Raw genomic sequence first — 23,223 nt, forward strand, 5'->3', positions numbered from 1 at the left:
TCACAGCTCACAGCAACCTCCAACTCCTGGGCTCAAGCGAGTCTCCTGCCTCAGCCTCCCAAGTAGCTGGGACCACAGGCGCCTGCCACAACGCCCTGCTATTTTTTGATTGCAGCCTGTCACTGTTGTTTGGCGGGCCTGTGCTGGATTCGAACCCACCACCTTAGGTGTATATGGCTAGCTCCTTAGCCACTTGAGCCACAGGTGCTGAGCCTTCTTTTCATTTTTCAAAGGAATTGTGATTATACATATTTACCATCTTCACATTCTTAAATGTACAAAGTACATCTACTTTGTTGTACAACTACCACCATCATCCATCTCCAGAACTTCCTCATTTTCCAAACAGAAAACCGTATCCATTAAACATCCCCCATTCTCCTCTCTCCTAGCCCCTGGGAACCACCATTCTACTTCTCTGTCGCTCTCAATTTTACTATTTTAAATATCTTACGTAAGTGGAATCATACAGTATTTCTCCTTTTGTGTCTGGCTTATTTCACTTAGCACAGCGTCTTCGAAGTTCATCTGTAAGAATTTCCTTCCTTTTTAAAGGCTATCGGTAAAATATCCCATGGTATGTAAATGCCACGTTTTGTTTATCTAGTCATCACTGGAAGGACACTTGAGTTTCTTTGGTGCCTTTTAAAATTTTAGCCAATCTACAAAAATAGAGAGGTAGATACAGAATAGAGAAACAAGAGATGAACCCAGCCACTTACTGTCATTTGATCTTTGATAAGCCTATCAAAAGCATTCCTTGGGGGGAAAGAGTCCCTATTTTAACAAACGGTGCTGAGTGCACTGGCTGACAACATATAAATGACTGAAACTAGATTCCCACCTTTCACCATTAACAAAAATTGATTCTCACTGGATAAAAGATTTAAACTTAAGACATGAAACTATAAAAATACTAGAAGACAGTGCAGGGAAAACGTCTGAAGAAATTGGGCTGGTAGAATTTTTTATGAGGACCTCCCCTCTACCCCCTACCCCACTCCCTGCAATTGAAGCAACACCAAAAATATATTACTGGGATCTGATCAAACTAAAAAGCTTCTGCATGGCCAAGAGCACCGTAAGTAAAGCAAGCAGCCTTCAGAATGGGAGAAGATATTCGCAGGTTATGTTTCCAAAAAAGATCTGGTAACTAGAATTCACAGAAAAATTAATCAATAAGAAAAGAATAACACCATTTCTTTGTGGGCAAGAGACTTGAACAGAAGCTTCTCTGAAGAAGACAGGCACATGGCCTATAAACACATGAAAAAATGCTCATCATCTTTAATCATCAGAGAAATGCAAATCAAAACCACTTTGAGATACCATCTAACTCTAGTAAGATCAGCCCACATCACAAAATCCCCAAACTACAGATGTTGCTGTGGATGTGGAGAGAAGGGGACACTTCTATACTGCTTGTGGGAATGCAAACTACTAAGTCCTTTATGGAAAGCAGTTTGGACAATACTCAAGGAACTAAAAGTAGATTGCTATTTAATCCTGCAATTCCTCTACTAGGTATATAAAAAAGTCATTAATACAACAAAGACATCAATGATGAAAAATTATTTTACAACAAAGACATTTACGCCCAAACATTTACTGCAGCCCAATTCATAATCATCATGGAATTCAAGTCATGGAAGCAGCCCAAGTGCCTATCGACTCATTAATGGATTAACAAATTGTGGTATATGTATACCATGGAATACTACGCAGCCATAAAAAGATGGAGACTTTATCTTTTATGTTTACCTAGATGGAGCTGGTACATATCCTTCTTAGTAAAGTATCTCAAGAATGAAAGAAAAATTATTCAGTGTACTCAATACTATCAGGAAACCAATATATAATCACCTATATATTCACACAAATGATAAAACTGTAGTCCAGAAAGACAAAGGGAAGAGGAGGGAGAGGGTAGGGTAGGGGGGAGGCCGGAAGGGGGGAGGCCGGAAGGTGGGAGGGCATTTGGGGGGACTTCACCTATTGTGTATAATGCAATGATACATTTCAAAACTATTAAGAGTATAAATGTCTTACCACAACAAATAAGTGAGGTGATGGTTATGTTAACAAGTTTGATGTAAGATTTCCACATTGTATATCATATCAGCACAATGTACCCCATAAATGCATTAATGTACACAGTTAGGATTTAATAAAAAAATTTTTAGCCAATCTATTAAATGCATAGTAGAATCTAACTGTGATTTTAACTTGCATTTGCCTGGTGACTAATAATGTTGATGAGAATCTTTTCATATGTATATCTGCCATCTGTGTATCTTTTTGTTCAGATCTTTTGCCCATTTTGTTTTGAGACAGGGTCTAGCTCTGCTGCCTGGACCAGAACACAGTGGCATCATAACAGCTCACTGCAGCCTCCAACTCTGGGGCTAAACCAATCCTTCTACCTTAGCTTCTAGTAGTCCTAGTTACTGGGGACATGCCCAATATAGCAAAGTTTTCTATTTTTTATAGAGCCAGGGTTGATCTAGAATTCCTGGGCTTAAACAATCCTCCTGCCTTAGCCTCCCAAAGTATCAGGATTACAAGTGGGAACCACCACGCCTAGACATATGCCCATTTTTTAATTGGGTTATTTCTTTCTTGCTATTAAATTTTGAAAGTTTTTTTATATATACTGAATATAAGTCTTTTACTAAATATATTTCTATATTTTCATCCATTTTGTGACTTGTCTTTTCATTCTCTTAATTGTGACCTTTGAAGAACAGAGTATTTAATTTTGATGAACTCCAATGTATCAACTGTTCTTTCATACGTCATGCTTTTGGTGTCATATCAAAGAAATCTGTTTAACTCAAGGTCACAAAAGTTTTTTCATGTGTTTTCTCCTAAAAGTTTTATAATTTTAGGTTTTATATTTAGGTCTATAATCTACTGTCATACACTGCTGGTAGAAATGTAAAATGCTTTGGAAAATGGCTTGGCAGTTTCTTACAAGTTAAAAATATACCTACCATACCATCCAGCCATCTCATTCCTAGGTATTTACTCAAAGAAAATAGAAAAGAATATTTCTATGTAAAGACATGAATGTACATGAATATTCACAACAGTAACATACCCAAACAAAAAACAACTCAAATCTCAAACATTTGAGATTTATCCAACAGAGAAATGGATAAACAAATTGTGGTATATCCGGACAATCGACTACCACTCAGGAATAAAAAGGAATGAACTACTCATTCATGCCATGTCAATCAACCTCAAAATAATTATGCTGTGTCAAAGAAGCCAAACAAAAAGAGTACGTACTGTATGATACCACTTCTATGACACTCCATCATGTCTTGCCAAAAAAGGGGCAAATTCATCCATAGCAACAGAAAGCAGATCTGTGGCTGCCTGGCTGAGGCAGGGAGGGATTACCAAAGGTTGCGAGGGAGCTTCTGGGAGGGAAGGATGCGTTCATTATTTTGATTGTGGTGATAGTTTCACAGGTATACACCTGTGTCAAAAGTTGTCAAATGGTACATTTTATTATCTGCAGTTTGTTGTATATGTATTATGCTTCACAAAAGCTATTTTAAAAAAGCAATGTAGGTTAAACTGCACAGTGTATAAATTTTAGGTCATATATAACTCTATAATACCAAAAAGCCAAACAGATACGACTTAAAATTAGTTCGGTTTGACTTCCATGTTGTAAAGCAGTAATCTTAGAGCTTAATCTCCTTCACAAAAACTCTTGTCAAGAATCTAATTTGTGTCTACCAGCTCAGATTTTCAACCAATATATAGCAACACGTGTGGTTTAGCCAGGGTAATAGCAATGTATCTCGAGACTGCCAGTATACTACCCAGAGAATTATTCCCACAAATTGCAGTTGGCATCTACTATGTATTCAGTTCTGAATTACTATTTTAACCTTCTATTAAAATCATTTCCTGAAGCACTGTTCCTTCATTCAGCAAACTACCTTCCCAATGAACCTTCTTACTCAAAGCTTCCCTCCACTTCGGTTCCTACAGCATTTTTGCTTTCAACTTGTGGTATGACCTTTGAAAGTCTCTTCATCTCTAAGAGAAGAGATTGGAATAGGTGGCCTCTCTCATCTTTTAACACGTATATTCTGCATTATGTGCTGGGCCTTATAAAGAATGCAAACATGAAGAAAAGATGGCCCTTGTCTTCATAGAACTTATTAATACAAACTAGAAATCAACACAGAGTACTATAATGTAAGGCAATAGTGTCAAGTATCATTAACAGGAATGATAATGTTCTTTTGGAGATCTGAGCAGTGCCTGCAATTGGAAAAATCAACAAATACCTTTTTGGAGGGTATACCACTTCAGCTGTGCCTAAAAGGAAGGGCAGAATATGGATAGATGAAAGGACATTTCAGTTCAAAGGACTGGTAGGAAAAAAGTTAGGAAAGTGCAAGTCATGCTTAAGGGAAAGTAAATGATATATGTCACTTGGTAACCGGAGCAGATGAAAAGAAGTAGTGGGAGGAAAAAGATAAGACTGGAAAACCAGAATGGAAAAATACTGTAAAGGTCCAAATGCTCGACTAAAAAGTATCATTTGACAACAGGCAATGGAAAATCATGGGAAAGATCTGTGCCATTTACCTGAGAAGTTTGTGGTTGCAGGGTGGAAAACACTGGCTCCAAAAGAGCCTAAGAGGTAAAGAGAAGTCATGCTAATATCATACACCTGATAAGAGGGAAAGAATGAGGAAATGAATTAAAAGGGGGGCAAATAAGAAATTTCAAAGGCATATTTGAATAACATTAAGTAATGAACTTAATGAATGGAGAACGCTTATGAAAAAGGACTCTTAGAAGGTCAGACCCAAGAAAGCCCTCTGAACTCATCAAGAGGTTCCTTTCAAGTAGGAAGGCCATCTATTTTATTATTATTATTATTATTTTTGAGATAGAGTCTTACTTTGTCACCCTCAGTAGAGTGCCATGGCGTCATCATAGCTCAAATTCTTGGGCTCAAGTGATCCTGTTGCCTCAGCCTTGCTAGTAGCTGGGACTACAGGCACTTGCCACAATGCCTGGTTCTTGCTCAAGCAATCCACTAGCCTCTGCCTTCCAGAGTGCTGGGATTACAGGTTCACACCTGTAATGAGCACGGGTGAGCCACTGCACCCAGCCTAGTAAGGCCATTTAAAAAAATTCTGGATTAGAAACATTTCAAAACTCTTTAATAGTTTCTAGTACATCTTTGTAGATATTCCCAATATTACATATGCCTCTGTGTGGGTAGGGGGGAGAGTGGAGGACCATAATCCTTTTTTAAAATTCCAGGATAGAATTATAGAGTCATAAGCTTCTGCAATCTTTTTTCATTCAGTGACATACACTACAGATCTCTACATGTCCACAAATGTAGATGTACCTCAACATCTTAAATAACCATTGTCTTACACAGTAATTTCTCATAATTTACTTAGAATCCCCTGTTAATGGATATTTGGATTGTTTCTAGTGTTTTGGTGCCACACACCATTGTTATGATTACTCCTGTATGTACTGTTTTAGGGTCTCCCAGTCTGCTCTCTCATTGTGTCCTGCCTGGAAAGCTGGGCCTTAAACACTCCTAGGCACTGGTAAAGGTACCTACATTGTTTCCCAAAACACTGAAATAAACTGGCTCCAGCCCTGAGCCAAATGCCTTTAAAACCATATAAACTCCATACTCTAACCTCCTCGCTCCGGACATGCCAAAATGCAACATCCCCTTTTCTCTCGCTGTCCCCAGAACCGCTGCAGCCCTCTGTAAGTTAGGTGCCTTGGTAAATGTTTTGGATTGATTACCCTGGAGTCTAGTGCTTCTTTCTTTAGAATCCCACCCAGCCATATCAAGGAGCATTCCTTGCTAAGAACTCCCTTGCCGCCACTTCTGGGGGGATTCTAGCCGCAGGTTAAAAAGAGCAAAGCCTACATTTTGTGCGTGCACACCTGCACTAAACCCCTGTAACAAGACTGACTGGATCAAACAGTACGTGAACTTAAAATGTCGATTCTCGTCGCCACATTACCAGTGTAGAATGCCTTTAGAAGAGGAAAAATGTCAAGAACCCGTACATTAGGGTGTGGAGTCTTCCTTGTAAATGGACAACCTTGCTATTCTCCTCCAATTCATATTTCACGGAGAATGAACTGAGGCCAGGTGACGAGAGAAAAGTGACCCAGGGGCACCCTCTCTCTTGCCTCTCAGCCGAGAATTCTTCGCTGGCACCACTTTCGGCTATTTTCTACCTCCCCTGTTACTGAACAAAGTACTGCCGTCGCCCCCGACCATTCTCGCATCTACACTTAGGGGTGTGCCCCTCTGAAGACCCAGGGTCCTCTCACCGGTGGTTCTCGTTGAGCAGGGAGAAAAGCGGACCAAGGTGCAGCTCTGCCGCTTGTTCGCGAAGCTCGCTGAGCGGCACGGACTGTAGCACTGAGTGAAGCGCGCGCAGTTCCTCCAATGGCGCTTCCAGCCTCGCCACCTCCCTCAGCAGCCCCAAAGCCTGGGCCGCCATCTTGCCCCTCCCACGCGAGGGCTGACCAGTCCGGCCCAGTTTCCGGGGCGCCTTTTCGAGTCTCGCGAGAGCAGCTGATCCCAGGCTCCCTGACCCTGAGATGCGACGGGGCTGCAAGCCTCGCGAGAAGGGTCCATTTAGGGCGGTGACCGAGGCAGCCAGTGGGTACAAGTTTTTCCGCGTGGCGTCACCCGCAGCGCCGCTCACTTGGGCATTGGGTCAGGTGTTCCAGTTGGCTTACGTGTTTAGCGCGGAGGGCGAAAATTAACTAAATGCCCGGCGAGCGGCGCGGCGAGGGTGAGGACTCGCCGTACGTCGGCGGCCTGCCGGCTCCCAAACCCGGCTCTCGGCGGCGGCGACCGCAGCGGTGGTGGAGGCGGCCGCGGCTGGGGCAGCAGCTGAGGCCACCTTAGGCGGAGCCGAGGCCTTGGTGGAATGTTGATCCTGATCAGACACGCGTCCGGAGGCGGCGCAGGGCCGTGCCTCTGGAAGACAAGATGAATATTATCGAGAACTGGACGAAGTTGTGAGTCAGAGAGAAGAGTGCTGCCTCTTCAGTCAACTTTGCGCACCATTAAAGAAAAGCGAGAGGGCCATTGTGGAGAATGTGTCACCCTTTTGCTTCTGGCTGCTGTGCGTTTCACGTGATGTAAACATCAAGATGGAGACTCAGTTAACCCTTTGGAGGCCGAGCGGGGAGAGCATCTGACCTCAAAGACTACTTGCAGCTAGGCCAAATATATTTATAAGGAAGCGGTGGAAATCTCGGGGAGGGCAACCCAGATGAATTACATGAGAGCGAGGGATGGTTTGAAAACTTTAAACACCGCTACTTAGGAAGTAGGAGGTTGATGAGGTAGGAAGGACAATTAAATACTGAGTTGGCATCCCAGTATTCCAAGCAACTGGATAGACTGATCAGAGAGCTGGAGGCTGTCTGTGTCTTAGCAGATCTTCAGTGCAAAGGAGATGAGCCTATTTTGGAAGTGCATGCCTGCTTGTAATTTTAGGGAAAAATCTGGAAAGATAAGAGGGAGCTAAGGACAGGATGTCTCTCTTTTTTTGTGCCAGTGCCTCAGGTGACAAAATGATAAGACTTCTGCTTTACAAGGACCCTAATCTCACTTATGTTTTGGGAAAAGATTTTTTAAAAAGTACCTTCTTGTGTTCTGGCAATTACTCCCTATCTCAGTAACTGCTGCCTTCTTTCTGGATGGGTTTCGTAATTATTTTATCATCAAGTCTGAAGTTATTTAACAAAAAGTTTGAAATTCAGAGTATTGTGGACAGAGATCCCAATCACCCAGACTCATTAATCTTTGCTCTTTCTAATGTTGTACTTCTCCCTCCTCCCAAAAGGCAGGAGCTTTCTCCAGTCCTTGGATCAGAGTATAATTGAAGCATTCAGGAGCTATTACACTAAGTTTTAAGCATTCAGGTGATATCACACCAAGTTTGACAACTTGGCTGACTGTGTTGAAAAAACCCTCACTTTAGTTTGAAAGAAACATGGCAGCATTACAACATTGCAGTACCATTGCTGTTGCTTTGGTACCCGTAAAAGAGGTAATAGATAATGCAAAACCAGCTGCTTTTAATAAAGGGTGCTGGAAACTTCAATAACATGTTGTGGCTGATTATGAATATTTCCCTAGAGCTGATGAAGAAGTTGAAAAATCACAGTGTTTGTTGGACAGATGGGTTTTATATATATGTTTATTTTTGAGACAGTCTCACTGTATTGCCCTTGATAGAGTGCTGCCGCAAACTCTTAGGCATACGTGATTCTCTTGCCTCAGCCTCCCAAGTAGCTGGACTGCAGGCACCCACCACAATAACCGGCTATTTTTTGTTGCAGTTGTCTTTGCTGTTTAGCTAGCCCAGGCTGGGTTCCAACCCACCAGCCCCTGTGCATGTGGCAGCACCCTAATCGCTAAGCTAAGGTGCCCAACCGATAGGTTTTAAATTTATCATTATCAAGGAAAGTGAAATTAATGAGCTGCCTCAGTTTCAGTCTTTAGTGATAATGAGACTTTCTCTGTCCATAGAGGCAATTGAGTTCCTTCTTACACCAGGCCTCAGACCTCATTAATGCTGTAATTGATATGGATCCTTTCCTGGATTGAAGCTTGGTTTTTAAAAAAGATTTCAGTAAATTGCTGTCTGCCTATAATGAGATGCAAATGAATATGAAAAATAAAAGAGTGGAAGAAAGAAAGGAAGACAAATGATGAAGAGGAAGTAGTGTGGATGGAGAGGATGGTACAGAATACCTGCCTGAGGTGAATTCTGAGTCTGAATCAAAATTTAAGTTGAATCCAAATCTGAATGTGGTAGAAACAGGAGAAGACAGAGAATAAGAAACGCTTGGACCCTCCAGCACCAGCACTCTGACTCTTGATAATCTGAATTTGCTGTGAATTGAACTTCTAGAATCTAACCTTGAAAATGAATCCAGAGAAAATCAAGGTACCCGAATTGAAGGACAAAAAGGTTTCAGAGTCTGGTTTTTCCAAATAATAGTTCATTTCCTGCCATCCTTCCCTCATCACCCCAACATACCCCCTTTATCACTGCCATCAGTAGCAGCAGCCCAATATCTGTATCATTTAGTCATTCAACAAACATTGAGCTTAAATTCTACAGGGTTCAGAGCTACACTTCGCAGCATCATCTCAGGATATCATCCTTGTATTTGAGGTAAATGTTCATTAACAGTGCTCATTCTTATTAATTTACTACATATACAAGATCACAGTCTTGGTTTTAGTGGACTTAAAATGTAAAGGTTTTCTTAGGACTACTTAGACTCATTCTCTCTAACCATATTTTTCTACAGATATTTCTTCTGTTACAAGAACAGAATTTCTTGTAATTGGTAGTTTTCTGAATTTACCTTGGTAGTTATTAAGGGACTACTTGCTTTTGAAATGGTGACATGATCTTACATTTATTTTAAAATCATCTTCTCTGTTAATGTTCACTTCAGACACACAAAGGAGATGTTAGCTCTTCCTTTACCAAAAAATCCCCCAGCAGCTCTCAGAAAGGTTAAGTAACTTGCCTGAGTCTGCACAGCTCACAATGTAAAATGACAGGACTAAGGCTACAACTGGTTACTGTATTTTGTCAGACACTTAGTATAGCTGACCTTCAAGAATTTCTAACCCCAAATGACAAATAAATGAACAGATAAGTACAGTAAACACAGGTGTGGCTGGCAAACTGCAGGCCAGATTAACAGATATGTTTTGTTTGGTCTGTCTAGTTTATTTCCTTTTATCTCAGATTAATCTGAGGGTACAATTAGGTTACAGTGTTTGCATTTGTTAGGTAAAAATCCCTGTTGTAGTTGTGTCCTGCACCCAGAAGGTGTGCCATTTACACTTTTTTTTTTGAGACAGAGTCTCACTTTGTTGCCGTTGGTAGCGTGCCAGAGTGCCTAACTCTTAATGTGCCCGTTAAGTGGGAGCATACCAATCCCGTTCCTTCCTCACTGTGATACCCTCCTTTCTTCCTCCTTCTCAATTTCTAATTGAATTGAGTTTTTCTTTTATGTGGGCATGTATTAGATCATCTACTGCCTTCATATTAGAATCGAGTACTTTGGATATTGCTTTTCCATTCTTGTGGTACTTTATTAAGAAGAATGTGAGGTCTGTCTAGTTTAAAAAATTTTTAAATTGGTTTCCAGCATTTTTTTTACCTTCTTTTTTTGTTTAAGATGCCACTTACATATAATAAATTTGCTAATTTAAGTGTATAGTTTGTTGACTTTTTAAACACTCAACCCCCACCACAGTGAAGATACACTTTTCTTAAGTAGCTTACTTGTGTTTCTCTGTACTCTGTCCTCACCCCCAGACTTGTCACCATTTTAAAATTAGGATGCTTTATCTTAAAAAGCTGAATTATGCGTTCCAGAAGGGCCACAGTAAGCTAGATTGATGCTTTTCTTGTTCGCAGTGCCTGGTAGCTGAACTTAAACGCTACCACAGCAGTGTGTGTAAAGGGTCTTCAGGGAAGAGGACTGTGGAATTAACTCTGGGTGGGAAAGGCTGCATAGGGCAGATGGCCTGGGAAGAGCAATGAGTTTGCTGGGGAGAAAAATAAGAAGCAAGAGTGTTCTAAGCTGAAGAGAATTTAGAAAGGAGATCCTGGGGAGGAGAGGTGGGGGCCAAAGTGACAGCTGGGGGTGTGTGTCACTTCCTTGTTTTTGTTGGTGAATTGGGCCTCCTTGAATTGGAAGAGTTTTGTGATATTTGTTTTTTAAGAAAAGTTCATGTGCTTTTATGCAGGGATTTCATGACTTTGTTTGAATGGGCAGGGAAAATATATTTTTGCAATTGTAGGTCTGGTATGTTGCTTGGGTTGTAAGTTTCAAGGGAGAGGGGTGCCCAGTGAAAATTCTTCTCTTTTCCTGCTTTGTTCACTGTCTCCCTTCTGATTTCCTTTGGGCTAGGCTGGGTGGGGAAGGGGGCAGGCCACAGGTGGTGAGTGGCCTTTGGTGCCCGTCTACCAGCCAGCAGTTCCCCTTTGGGTTTCTATTTGGAGCAGCTAAATTGCCAGGGATGCCATGGACAGGCTGGTCATAGAGTGCCTTCTGCCAAGCTGCCTGAGACCTTCCATCTTTGTATGCCCCTGGGTGAGTGCGCCACCTACCACTGCAAACCCGTTTACCTCTAAATCCCCAACCTGGGGAAGTAAGGGAAGAAGGCATACGTTTTTCTCTTCAGTGCTCCTGGGGATTTGAGTGGGAGACGGTCAGGTGATAACATCCTGGGAGGCACCACACAGTGTCCTAGAGATTGTGGGGTGGTTTTCTACCTTACCAGGGCTCTTCACTTCCGCCAAATGTGAAGGAGTGACTGAGCTCTGTTTCGTTGCTAGATGGAGGGGGCAAAGGGGTGTTGGCTGGTGAATCCTCGTCTAAGCATCACTTGGTGGATTCTTTTTCTCTGTCTGTTGCAGTTACTGTCTTTCTCTGTAATTTTCAGAGAGCTTTGCTTTCTCATTTGGGAAATAACTAAAGTGTTGAGGTTGGAAATGACCACAGAGTACTCCAGAGCGGGTGAGGGAGCCCAAGGTTCTAGCCCATCTCTGCTGCTCACCTTTTGGTGATTGCTCCCTTTCTCTGACCCTTAGTATAGTAGTTACTTAAACAGTTTTGTGTTATGTGTCTCTCCTTAGTTGAGGATTTATTTAGCTTGTGGAATTTTCTAGTGGTACAACAAAGGTGGTAATATCACATTAATATGGAGCCTTTACATAGAGTACTATTGAGCCTTGGACTCAAGGGAAGAGAGAGCATGTCAGTTTTCTTGGCAGCAGGACCCAGATAAGGTTTGGCAAGGTCAAGCACTCAGAGAATGGAGACCTTTGTGGCCCTGCCAGACTCTGAGGGCTTGAAGTTTGGTGCTTGGGAACACTCTTCCTTGCAGTGGTGTTCCTGTATGTATGATACCTGTACTAGTTCAGATGCATTTTCTTGTGCACAGGAATCGGTGACTGAGATTGAAAGGACAGAAGACATAGGAGTTTGTGCAGGGTTGTCCTGGGGTGGTTCTTCATGTGGCCATTTGGATAAAACAGCCAGGTGGCAGATGTTGGCGCACCATAAGAAAAAAACATCTCGTGGAAAACTTAAGTTAGACGGACTCCTGTAGGAAATGGTGAACCTCCTGTGTCCAGGAATGTTCAGGGAGGTGCTAGGTGTATGTTCTAGAGTGGTTGGACTAGATGCCTTGGTCAAGCCTAGATTTCCTTATATGGGCATGGAGATATTTTAAAGTTTTCTCTTCAGTAAGTCACTTAGGTGGGCCAAGTTTAACATTTCACTGGGCTCGTCTTGTGGGCGTGATAATTTTATTTGTTCTCTTCTACAGGCACTTTTGGGAAGAGAAATAGAAGCCATCACTCAGATCCTGTTAATAAGTAAGGATGTAGGTAGAAGAGGTCTTGACAGGAGAATGTGAGACCAAGGCCTCTTTCTCAGATCCCAATTAGGAGTTAGAGGAGATCAGCCGATTTAGATTCTTGCCCCACATGAGATTCCCTGTATTCATTTATGACTAGTGACAGGGGCTGGGAATGTGGAAGGAAAGCTGTTTGCTAGATAGCCAGATGCATGAGCAGCGGCAGAGCTGAAGCTCAGGCCCTAAAGCAATGATTTCTTCTTCTGTTTTTTCTTCTACAGTTAATGACAACAAAGACTTCCAGGTTCTCCTTGCTATCCAGCCATAGCAGGTAAGGCTGGCATCTCCCTCACTCCTTTATTTCAGGACCTGCCAGGATGTCCTGGGGACTAAGACAGTGAGCTTGAAAGCAGGGGCCCTGGAGCCCAGCCAGCAGCTTCCCATATGACTCTGGACAAGTCTTTGTCTTTCTCTGAGCTTCAGATTCTCTATCTCTAAAAGAGGGGCTAGAATGAGACAGTTTAAACCAGTGATCTGAAAATGTTGTCAGAGCTCCTTTACACTTTTCGAAATTATTGAGATGTAAAAGAGCTTTGTGGGTTGTATCAAAGTTTACTGGTTTAGAAACTGAAACGAGAAATCAAAAAAACATTTTTAATGTAACCATAGTAAAGCCATCACATATTAGTATAAATGATGCATGTAAAATTAACCATATCAAAACAAAAACAAAATTAGTGAGAAAGGCATCATTTTACATTTTACAAATTCTGACTTTATAAGAAGTTGGGTCTTTCACATATTTATAAGTATTGAGATGTTTTTAAGCTAATTGTGATAAATTTGAGTCTTCCAAAATTCTGATTGTTTCTTTAAAACGTGAATTTTTATTTTATTATTTTGAGACAGTCTCATTCTGTCACCTAGGCTAGAATACGGTGGAGTCTTCATAGCTCACTGCAACCTCAAACTGCCGGGCTCAAGTGATCGTCCTGCCTCAGCCTCTCCCCCACCAGTAGCTGGGACTACAGGTATTTACCACCATACCTAGATAATTGAAAACAAATTTTATTGTTGAAAATAAATAATATAAGTTATCTTTGTTTGAGTGATGGGCTTAGTTTTTTCATATTTGAGAAAATGTCTACTAAGTACTGAAGCCTGAGTAACCTTGATTTGTGAACATGACAGATAACTTATGATTATCCAGGCTTAAAATTACAGTGTTCTGCTAAAAAAAAATTGTCTATCTAGTTTAGCTTGGACTGAAACAATAGAGAAGTGCCTTATGTATACTTCCAAAAAGTGTTTTGTCACATAGTATATTAAAAGACATGTGCTCAAGGATCAAAATTTGATGAAAAAGTAATTTTGCCCACTTCATCAAACATAGTAAGTGAAACTGACTATTTAAAACTACAAGAGCAGGTGACAGCAAGTACAGGTTGCTGCCTCTGTTTTTACTCATGCTAAGATGCCAGCAGTTTTATTAAACATTGCTTCACCATTAGTGCAAATGTCAACATAGTAAAAAGATAAATAACAAATCAATATTGCTAAGAAAATAGTTGACCTCATGAACCCCCTGAAAGTGTCCTGGAGATTTCCAAGGACAGTGGACCTTGCAGGGGTGGTGGCCTTTTTATAAAGGCATTTGTTCTGTGAAGTTTGGATTCAGTCAAGGGGTAGCACTTAAGGATCTGGAAGGCCACATGTGGCCTTGAGGTTGCAATTGCCCCACAGGTTTTTGGGATTGGCGTCACCTGGGAGCTTATAAGAACTACAGACTCTTTTTTTTTTTTTTTTTGAGATGGAGCCTCAAGCTATCCCCCTGGGTAGAGTGCCATGGCATCACAGCTCATAGCAACCTCCAACTCCTGGGCTCAAGCGAGTCTCCTGCCTCGTCTCCTGCCTCAGCCTCCCAAGTAGCTGGGACCACAGGCACCCGTCACAACGCCTGGCCAGTTTTTAGTTGCAGCCATCATTGTTGTTTGGTGGGTCCGGGCTGGGGATTCGAACCCGCCACCTTAGGTGTATGTGGCTGGCACCTTAGGTGTAGTTCTGGAGCCAGAACTACAGACTCTTAGGCTCACACCAGAGCTACTACTACATACAGAATCAAACTACATTTTAAGATCTCCAGATGATTTCTGTGGACATTAAATCTTGAGAAACTCTGGTCTAAATCAGTGGTTCTCTGCGCTGGCTGCTACATATTATAATCACTTGGACACAATGTCAAACTTAGGCTCCACCCCACAGATTCTGACTTAATTCATCTTGTGTGGGAATCAAGTTTGGTATTAAGAAGCACCACAGGTTGACTCTTAACGTGAGACCAGGCATGCAGACCACATCTGGATGATAAATAACATCTTTCCTTCACTTCCTCGGGAACTAGGATTCTGAGCATATGTGGTGACACGTGGGCCTCTAGCTATAGAGAGGCCCTCATGATACCACGTCAGTAGAGGTGAGGGAATAAGGCACCTTTGTGGGAAGCAGTATTGTCAGAAATTACAGTTTGACTGGTAAGGGACAGCTGCAGGATTGAGAAAGGGAACTCTAAAGCTTGACCTCCTACCTTGAACCTGGCTCCCACTTGCTAGTTGTACAATAAGTGGGTGGAAAATACTAATTGTTTCTATGCCTCAGTTGCCTTATCTATAAAATAGAGATCATCCAAATGATTTGTTAACATGTGAAGAGTGCACTTTATTAGACTCAGGTCTTACTGCTAAAATGTTTAAAAATATCTTATTCTTTGAATTCTATGTCTGCTTATAAAAACACGTAAGTTAACAAAATTCATTGTGGAAAAAAAAAAACAATTATTCAGGCACTGAATAAAATTACCCAACTTACTGCAAATGTTTAAGCAGATGTTTGCAGCGATATGTGAACATATACATGTTTTGTTTTGTTCGGCACGTTATCTCATGGGAACTTGATAGTACCTCAATCAGCAGAAAGGAGGCTGAAGATTATAACCCCATTAGCCAGATGGGACACTGAGTCCCAGATCCTCATGTCTTTTTAGTTTGGAAAGGGAAGAGACCTTGCATTGTGTGATGTGGACCAGGTAAAATAAAAATAGGAGAGATTCCTGGGGGCTTGAGTGGGCAGGGAAGGGCCCTTGGAAAAGGTAGTAGTTGAGTCAAGAGAAGCTTTTGATTGACCAGCAGGGACAGGGAGAAATTTCTAGGTGGGCAAGAGAATACAGAGCTACTAGGGAGGGTGGATTATTTGGGGAAGGCACAGTGATGTGGATGGGACAGTAGTAGAAAAAACATCTAATGTTTCATCAGTGCGTATGATGCTGGCTGCTGTGCTGGATGAGTGCTTTGCATACCTTGTCTTATTTAATCCTCTGCTTTTTATCCCCTGTGTTATAGGGGCCTGTAGAGAAATTAAGTGACTTGTGTGGGGAGTCATACAGCTAGTAAAGATAGACGTAGAACTGAACCAGTGTCTGTGAGACTCTTAAAGCCATCTGGCTCAACTCACCACTTGTTGACAAATGGGACACAGAAGTTTGGGATGATGGGCCGGCAGGCTGGGCAGGGGGGTTGCAGCAGATTGCAGGGGGCCTCTGGGGAGGCTGGCCAGTTGGGTTTAAACTCATGGGCTAATTTTAATCATAGTCACTCACAGGGTTCTGCTTTCTCTCCAAAGGTTGGTGCATCCTTTTGAAGTCCCAGAGTTCTTCAGTCTTCCCATGGGCTAAGAAGGTGTGCACTATTTTGTAGAGGGGGACCAAGTGGGGAAAGCTTTTTGTCATGTTGCTGGCTGCCTCCAGGCCTCATCAGCTGGGGAAGAGGAGGCCACTTTGTGTCCGGGTTCCATATTCCCCTCAGCACAGAGGAGCTAAATGCCCTGTGGAGGCTGAAGATCTGAGACGCCTAAGTAAGGCTGGAAGAGAGGAGCAGGCCAGTCAGGCCATGTAAGAAGCTATAAAACTTGTCTCTGAATGCTTTATAGTTAAAGGTGGCCAGGAGGTGGGAGGGTGTGAGGATGGTTGTGTGTAGGGACCAAGGGGAAGAGGCAGTGGGGGTGAGATTTGCCACCTTCTTGAAGTCACAGGGCCTACCTGAGTGCCTGGGATATATATAACTGCTCTGCTCTTCTCATGGCAGGAGTGTGTGGGATGGGTGCTTCCTTCTAGGGAGCTGGTGAGTGCTTTATCCAAAGGATGAAGTGCTGATGGTGAGATTTCAGGGATCAGCAGGGTTTTTCCTAGCCACAGAGACTTGTTGTTACTGAGTTCTGTGGAAGTGGGACTGGTGAGCGACCATGAGCTAACCATGAGTGTGCGACTGAGGGATTTGGGGGACTTAGCTACAGCCTCATGAGTTGTCAGTCAGTCCTGACTCTTTCCTAGCCTGCATGTAACAGACTCCAGATTATTCAAGGGCCTTGCTCTGTGGACACACAGGTTCTGAGCTCACCATCCTAACTTGTGCATGGAATCTGGGTAGAACAGTGTTTTTCGGGTTTCCCCACAGAGCCCCAGAGTTTAATAATAGGCTACTTTGGAGGCCACCTCAATAGGCATTTTTTAAAAAAATGTTATGTTAAAAGTTTATAAACCATGCTGTAAGTCAGTTTGCGATTTACAGATTACTAAAGGTAACTGAACTGTACTGAGGTGTGTGGAGTTCCCAGTATAGCCCAGGCTGCTCAAACTGTCTGATGTTCCTGCCCCTGCTCTGAGAGGCTCTGGTGGGAGACAAAGGGAGGGCAATGGCCTGTTGAGCCCTAAGGGGTGAGAAGGAGAGAAATTTGACCCAAGTCTCCTCTGAATCTGTCATGAGATAACTCCATTCTGTGGAGCATATGGAAGTTTGGGTAGAGTTTCATAAACTGCAGTCACATCCTGGGTCTCTCCTTGAGAGAACAGTATATGGCAGGGCTAGTGTTGGGCTGTAGTTCTTGACACTTGCTGGGCTTCTTTGACCATCATGCTCTCAAATATCAAATTGGGGAGGATCCCCAAGGGCGTTTCATGAAGACCCTTGAAAGTTCCAGAGGATTCCAGTGGAGGTTTTGGGGGGCTGCCTCAGGAGAACAAAGAAAATGTTACGGGTGTTCCTTGAATTTTGTAACAGATCGTGCTCTGATAGATATGCAACTCTTGGGTAAAGTAAACCTTATATAAAATGTACTGGGGACCCAAATGGATCGCCTATATCGCTTTTAGAATAAAAGTCCAGTTTCTAGATCTGGCTTTCATAACTTGGCCTCAACTCACCTTTTCCATCATCCACCAGTCATCTTCTACTCTGGGAAATGGATGGCTCCACTGTGCTGCATGATGTTACTCCATCCCCTACCTGGAGTGCCTTTCTGCATGAATGCTTGTGAAATTTTTGTAAGGCCTAGTTTCCCCATTGGGAAGGAATCTCTTTTGCCTGGGTGTTCCTGTTTTCTTTGTGCATCATAGTTGACCTTATATTTGTAGACTGTGAGCTAATCAAGGTTAGGGGAATGTCTGAATCTATTTGATCTCTTATATGGGGTTTCATAAATATTTCTCAAATTGATGCTTCAAGGATCTAACCAGTGCTTTCTGTATAGTAGTCACCTTTAATTTGTGGAATTGGCAACATCCAACTTTTTTCTTAAATTTTCTTAAAGTGAGACTAACTCCAAAGGAGATTTTTCTGTCTGTGGCCTTCATTGGTCATTTCCTGTGCTCGCTGTGCGTGTTCTCAGAAACTTTCTTGGTGGCCTTCCTTGTGTCCTCAGTGTCAAAGTGGACTATTGTAGGACGGGGAGAGGGCCACTTACTAAACAGCAGCTTTTTCTACCAGGTAGTTAGGCCTAAGTTCTTATAATATTTCTTTAATCCTTATAATTCAATTTTATCCTTGTTTTGCACCTATAACGTGAGATCCAAGAGCACGTGACACTTAAAAATGGCAATGTGAACCCAAGTGTCTTATTCTAAACCTAATGCATTTGGTATGTCCCTTTGTAGGCCACAGACCCAAAGAACCCCTTGTATTAAACCCTAAAAGAAAAGAGTTGTTCTTAAAACATCTATTTGCTAAATTGATCTGGCACTTAAAAAATATATTGTGTTTTCTCCTCCTCACAGATTTGGAGGTTGGTGATGGTATCTTCATTCTAAGGGGGAACAGATTTAGAGGAGTTCATTCATCCTTAGGGTCTGTATAACTCCAGCGTACATAGTCTGGCCACTGTTCCACACGGTCCTTCCAGTACACTTTACCCCTGAAACCACAGAGTTCATTTGAACCCATGGCCTTCACCTCCCTGTAGCTGATCATTTTCTTATCCCTTTACATCTAGTTTTTTCTCTCCAAACTGCCCTGACGTTAGAAAAATTTAATAATCAGTCACATACATGAATAGTTCCGTCTCAACACTTGGGGAGCCAGAGGTGGCAGGATTATCACTGGCGTTTGGAGGGCAAGAAAACTGAAGCAAAGGAACCTAACTGAAGTGGTATAGCTTAGCAGGGCCAGGCCTAGAACTCATTTAATGTTTCTAGAATTGTGTTCTTGTGCATACTGAGTAAAATTTTGCAGTATCTACACTTAAGTATTTTAACAAGGTCAATTTCTAAGTTCATCTCCCATCTAAGTGGCCCTCAGTTTTTTGCCCCCTTGGATCAGGTACTCATAGTAGACAAAAGATTCCCCATTCTTTCTGGCAGCAAGGGTGAGAATATTGCTGAAAGAATGTTCTAGGCAGTGCTAAGAGTGTTGAGGTGACCAGAGGATGGAGTCTCCCCATTCTTCCTCAACCTCCAGGAAACCTGGAGCAGAAGCCGGAGCCATTTCCTTCTGATAGTTCACTATGTGGAAGATAGGTGATTTTTTAAAGGGAGCTTTTAAATTGTAAATCAGACACATTAATTATAACTTTAATATAACAAATGTTATTAAAAGCAGCAATTCAAAACCATGAATCTTTTAGAAGGTGCGGAGGGTTACAGGGTCAGTTGGCAGTAATGCAGCTATGATCTGGTATAAAGGCAATGCTGGGTGGGGAGTCAGGGCCACTTAGTTAGGCCTTGTGCTTCCCCAAGTAGGGAAGGAGCCACCCTCTGTCCTTTCCCCTCTTCAAACCCAGAGCCTTCTGGAGCCTGAGCAGGGAAGAGGCAGCTATATTATAATAGGCCTGGCTCATGTTGGGCTTCCTTAGAAGTCCTGAAAGCAGGCCTGGGAGGCTGCAGTGTGCCCTAAAGCCAGGCAGGAAGGCACAGATTGGATTGCAGTCCTACACCTCTGCTGGGCTGGGATCTGGCTTCTCAGCTCCCCTTCCAGCTGGCCCCAGTTGGAGGCCCTAGTGGCAGCAGCTGTGGGGCTGAGAAGGGGAGAAGTGGACCTAAGCCAGCCCATCCCTGCCCAGGCCACACCAGGGGAGCAGAGGGAAGAGGGTGGGCTCTGCACAGGAGGTGAGGTTACTTTGAAAGGCACAATGGGAACAGAGGTTTAAGGCAGGGGCATCTAAACTATCTTAGGGGCCCCTGAGTGCCCACAGGTGAAGAAGGGGTTCAGGCCTAGTAATGCAAAACCTAGCTCCTCAGGCCTGCTGTGCCCCCACCGCTCACTTTTCTTCCCACCTTTGCCTTCCTGCTGGCAGCACTCAGAACCCAGCCATGCTGGAGGCCACAGAAGCAGTCACAAGGCTGATGCCCATGTGGTGCCTGCCCCCGGTCAAGGCACTTCTTTCCATTTTCCAATCGAGTAAGTCAGTTTCTAACATCTCCAGAAGCAGCAAAAATGAGGGGTCCCCTTCCCCCTCCTAGTTTTGGTTTCCCTCCACATGAGGCCCAGTTTGAATGTTTTTTCTTACAATTCAGTTTCTACCCCCATTGATAAAGGTTTCCCTTTGAGGGAAATGAATGAATGTAGGCCCCTTAAAAATCACAACCTATCCCAAAAAGTGATTGTGAACTGCAGGGCAGGGCAGGGCAGGGGATATGGAAGAGGCTGAGTTCCCTGGGCTTCCCTCTGGGGCCAGAGGTGGCCCAGGGGCTAAAAGAAGGGGCAGGATCTGAGCTTTCACACTGAGTTGCAACACGTGGGCCCTGGCAGAGGGCCAAGGAAAAAGCGAAGTGAGAGAGCCAGGTTGGCCCCACAGGGAATCTGTGGCTACATGTGTGCATGTGTGGTGGTTTGGAGGCGTGTGTGGAAACTTAAATGTGAGTGGATGTGTGTTGTCTGCCTGTGTGTGTTGTGGGTCTGGGGGCAGGAGACAGCAGAATCAGTCTGGGGTGTAGCACAACTTGGCTGCCCTCCTTCCTGCCTCCACTCCAACTCCAGCAAGGCCAGGCCCAGCTCCACGGCAACAGAGGGAGTGTGGCCAGCAAACAGGAATCTGGAACCTCCACACCAATACCTGCAGCCTTCACTCTCAGCCCAGCTACTGGGCCCTGGTGACACTGTGTTCAGAGGGGCCTTCTTCCACCCACCACTACCTCTCTCCAAGAGCAGTGGCAGGAATGTGGGAGAGAAAAGATCTGGGAGGTAGCCTCTTACCCATCTCTGCCCATTCTCTCTCAAAGGTTCCTGTCCTCATCATGTAGTCCCTGGAAGGACTGGCTGCCCCATGGTCGGGTGTGAAAGATACCCAATGGAGGGGCAGTGTGGACATAGAATGTATAAATACACCCAAAAGGGGGGCAGAGGTTAAGGGACAGCTGGTGGCAACGATTTAGGCCTTAGAAGAAAGGGTCAGAGCCAGGGAGACCCAAATTCAGGGGAACACATGAACAGAGTGGAGGTATGGAGTGTAGAGACACTGAAAAACAGCTAGTGGGACCTTAGGGACATAGGCACGGGGTGATGGGTCTGAGGAGGCCCTAGAACAGAACTGGCACAGCAGAAAGGCACAGGCCTTGTTGGCCTTGGCCTGATAAGGAGACAGACAGGGCCTTTTGCCAGGAACTTGGAGCCCTGTTCTGCTTCCCTCTCCCACCCCAGCCTGGAAAAAATGGGAGCCTATGGCTTCTGCTGTCCCTCCTTTGGTTTTCAGGGCTCCTGGCCTCCCCTGAAAGCTACTCAGTAAGGGGTAGTCCCTTCCCACTCCACCAGGTACTGAACCTTGCCCTCAGGTGTGACTCTCCTAGCCAGCACCTGGTACTTCTCCCCACAGGCCAGCCGCCCAGCTGCACCGAAGTAGTTAGTAATAGATGACTTGAGGTGAGACAAGGATGAGTCATCTTCACTGATGCTCTCAAACGTGTGACTGTCAATGCCTTCTTCTGGACGCTCAGGGCCTGAAGCCCCCTCTGCACTGCTGTCCGAGGGGCAGTGTCCACCCAGCTCAGCTGCCCGCCGCTTTGCCCGCAGTGGCATGTATGCTTTGGCTGCCAGCTTCCTCTTGCGGCTGCCCACTGTCCGTCTATATTAGCAGAGGAGAGAGGAAAGGAATGGGAATGAAAACAGTAATCATACATTCTTCTCCCTAAGCACTAGGTCCTGGGCACTCTGCCAAGCTGTAGGCATGAGTTATCTCACTGGATCCTCACAATAGCCCCATGAGGAAGGAAACTGAGGCTCCAAAGCAGTAACCAGCTAGGGAGATACGGAGGCAGGATTCAAACCTAGGTGTGTCCAACTCCAAGTCACATGCTCTTTATAGCTAGGATCCTAGCGTTGCCCCCCAGGAGCACCCTTCTCTGAGCCTCCCAGAGTTGTGCAGTGCAGAGGCCTCGCTTATGTGCCTCATCCTCCCCAGAGCTAAGGTGGAGCCAAATGAATCACAAAAAGATAGGCATGGAGTTTGTGAACGAAAGGACCCTGTACCCCAGAGCTTGGACAGAGCGACTGATGGACGTCACACACACAGGAAAAAGTGTTTGAGAGATGGACACCTAAAACAAGGTATACATTCATAGACACCTTGGGACAGCAACCAAGACCTGAAGCACTAGTGAGAGCCAAAGAAACAGAAGAAATAAATGAAAATGCAGAGGCAACAGCAGGGAGAGACAGATGTCAGGAGATAGAGAAAGATTCTAAGACACAGGCTGTATGCTTTCTTAAAAATCCACCTATAACCTGTAAGCCCCCTGCTTCAATATGTCCCACCCCTTCTGGCCAAACCAATGTACACCCTCTGCATACTGATCCATGATCTTCCACAAAATTCCTGGCTCCATGAATGTGCAAAGCCATACTATAACCCAGCTACCGTGTTTCCCTGAAAATAAGATACTGTCTTATATTTATTTTTTCTCAGGAAGACACACTAGGGCTTATTTCTGGGGGATGTCTTACTCTCCACGCCGAAATGCATGGCACGCCCATCACTAGGTCTTATTATCGGGGGTTGGGCTTATATTTAACAAATGCGTAGAAATCCTGCTAGGGCTTATTTTGGGGGTAGGTCTTATTTTCGGGGAAACATGGTATGCACACATTTTCTCAGAACCTCTTGAAAACACATGCTCCAGGTTGTCAGTCACACACACTTGGCTCATATTAAACCTCCCTGAATTATTTTACGGAGTTTGGGTGGGTGTTCCATTAAAATGAGGATATGTTTTCAGAAAAGGCAATTTCATTGTGTGAACATCATAGCATGTTCTTACACATAGACAGCATAGCCTGTTACATTCCTAAGCTGTGTAGTACAGCCTATTGCTCTGTTCATGGAAAAAAAACAACCTCTGTAAGATAATTCAAAGAGATCTATTCTGAGCCCAGTGTATGTGACTGATGCCCTGAAGCACATGTTTTCTAGAAGTTTCAATAAAATGGCCCAGCATTATACATTTTTTTTTTTTTTGAGAGTCTTACTTG

At 43.7% G+C, this 23,223-nt stretch overlaps 2 protein-coding genes across 2 annotated transcripts in view; both read right to left on the minus strand.

Moving 5' to 3' along the window:
* PSMD5 (proteasome 26S subunit, non-ATPase 5) overlaps positions 1 to 6,531 on the minus strand; it is a 25,833-nt gene extending 19,302 nt beyond the window's left edge. Inside the window, exon 1 of the mRNA XM_003785255.3 lies at positions 6,355 to 6,531. Within this exon, the coding sequence (XP_003785303.1) occupies positions 6,355 to 6,527 (173 nt within the window). The 5' untranslated portion in view covers positions 6,528 to 6,531. The remainder of the gene's footprint in view (positions 1 to 6,354) is intronic.
* A 13,935-nt stretch (positions 6,532 to 20,466) lies between these two features.
* PHF19 (PHD finger protein 19) overlaps positions 20,467 to 23,223 on the minus strand; it is a 17,962-nt gene continuing 15,205 nt past the window's right edge. The window contains exon 12 of the mRNA XM_023510602.1: positions 20,467 to 21,820. Within this exon, the coding sequence (XP_023366370.1) occupies positions 21,478 to 21,820 (343 nt within the window). The 3' untranslated portion in view covers positions 20,467 to 21,477. The remainder of the gene's footprint in view (positions 21,821 to 23,223) is intronic.

This window comes from Otolemur garnettii, unplaced genomic scaffold (assembly GCF_000181295.1).
Source record: "Otolemur garnettii isolate 467f Iridium unplaced genomic scaffold, OtoGar3 scaffold00014, whole genome shotgun sequence".
Taxonomy (NCBI): domain Eukaryota; kingdom Metazoa; phylum Chordata; class Mammalia; order Primates; family Galagidae; genus Otolemur; species Otolemur garnettii.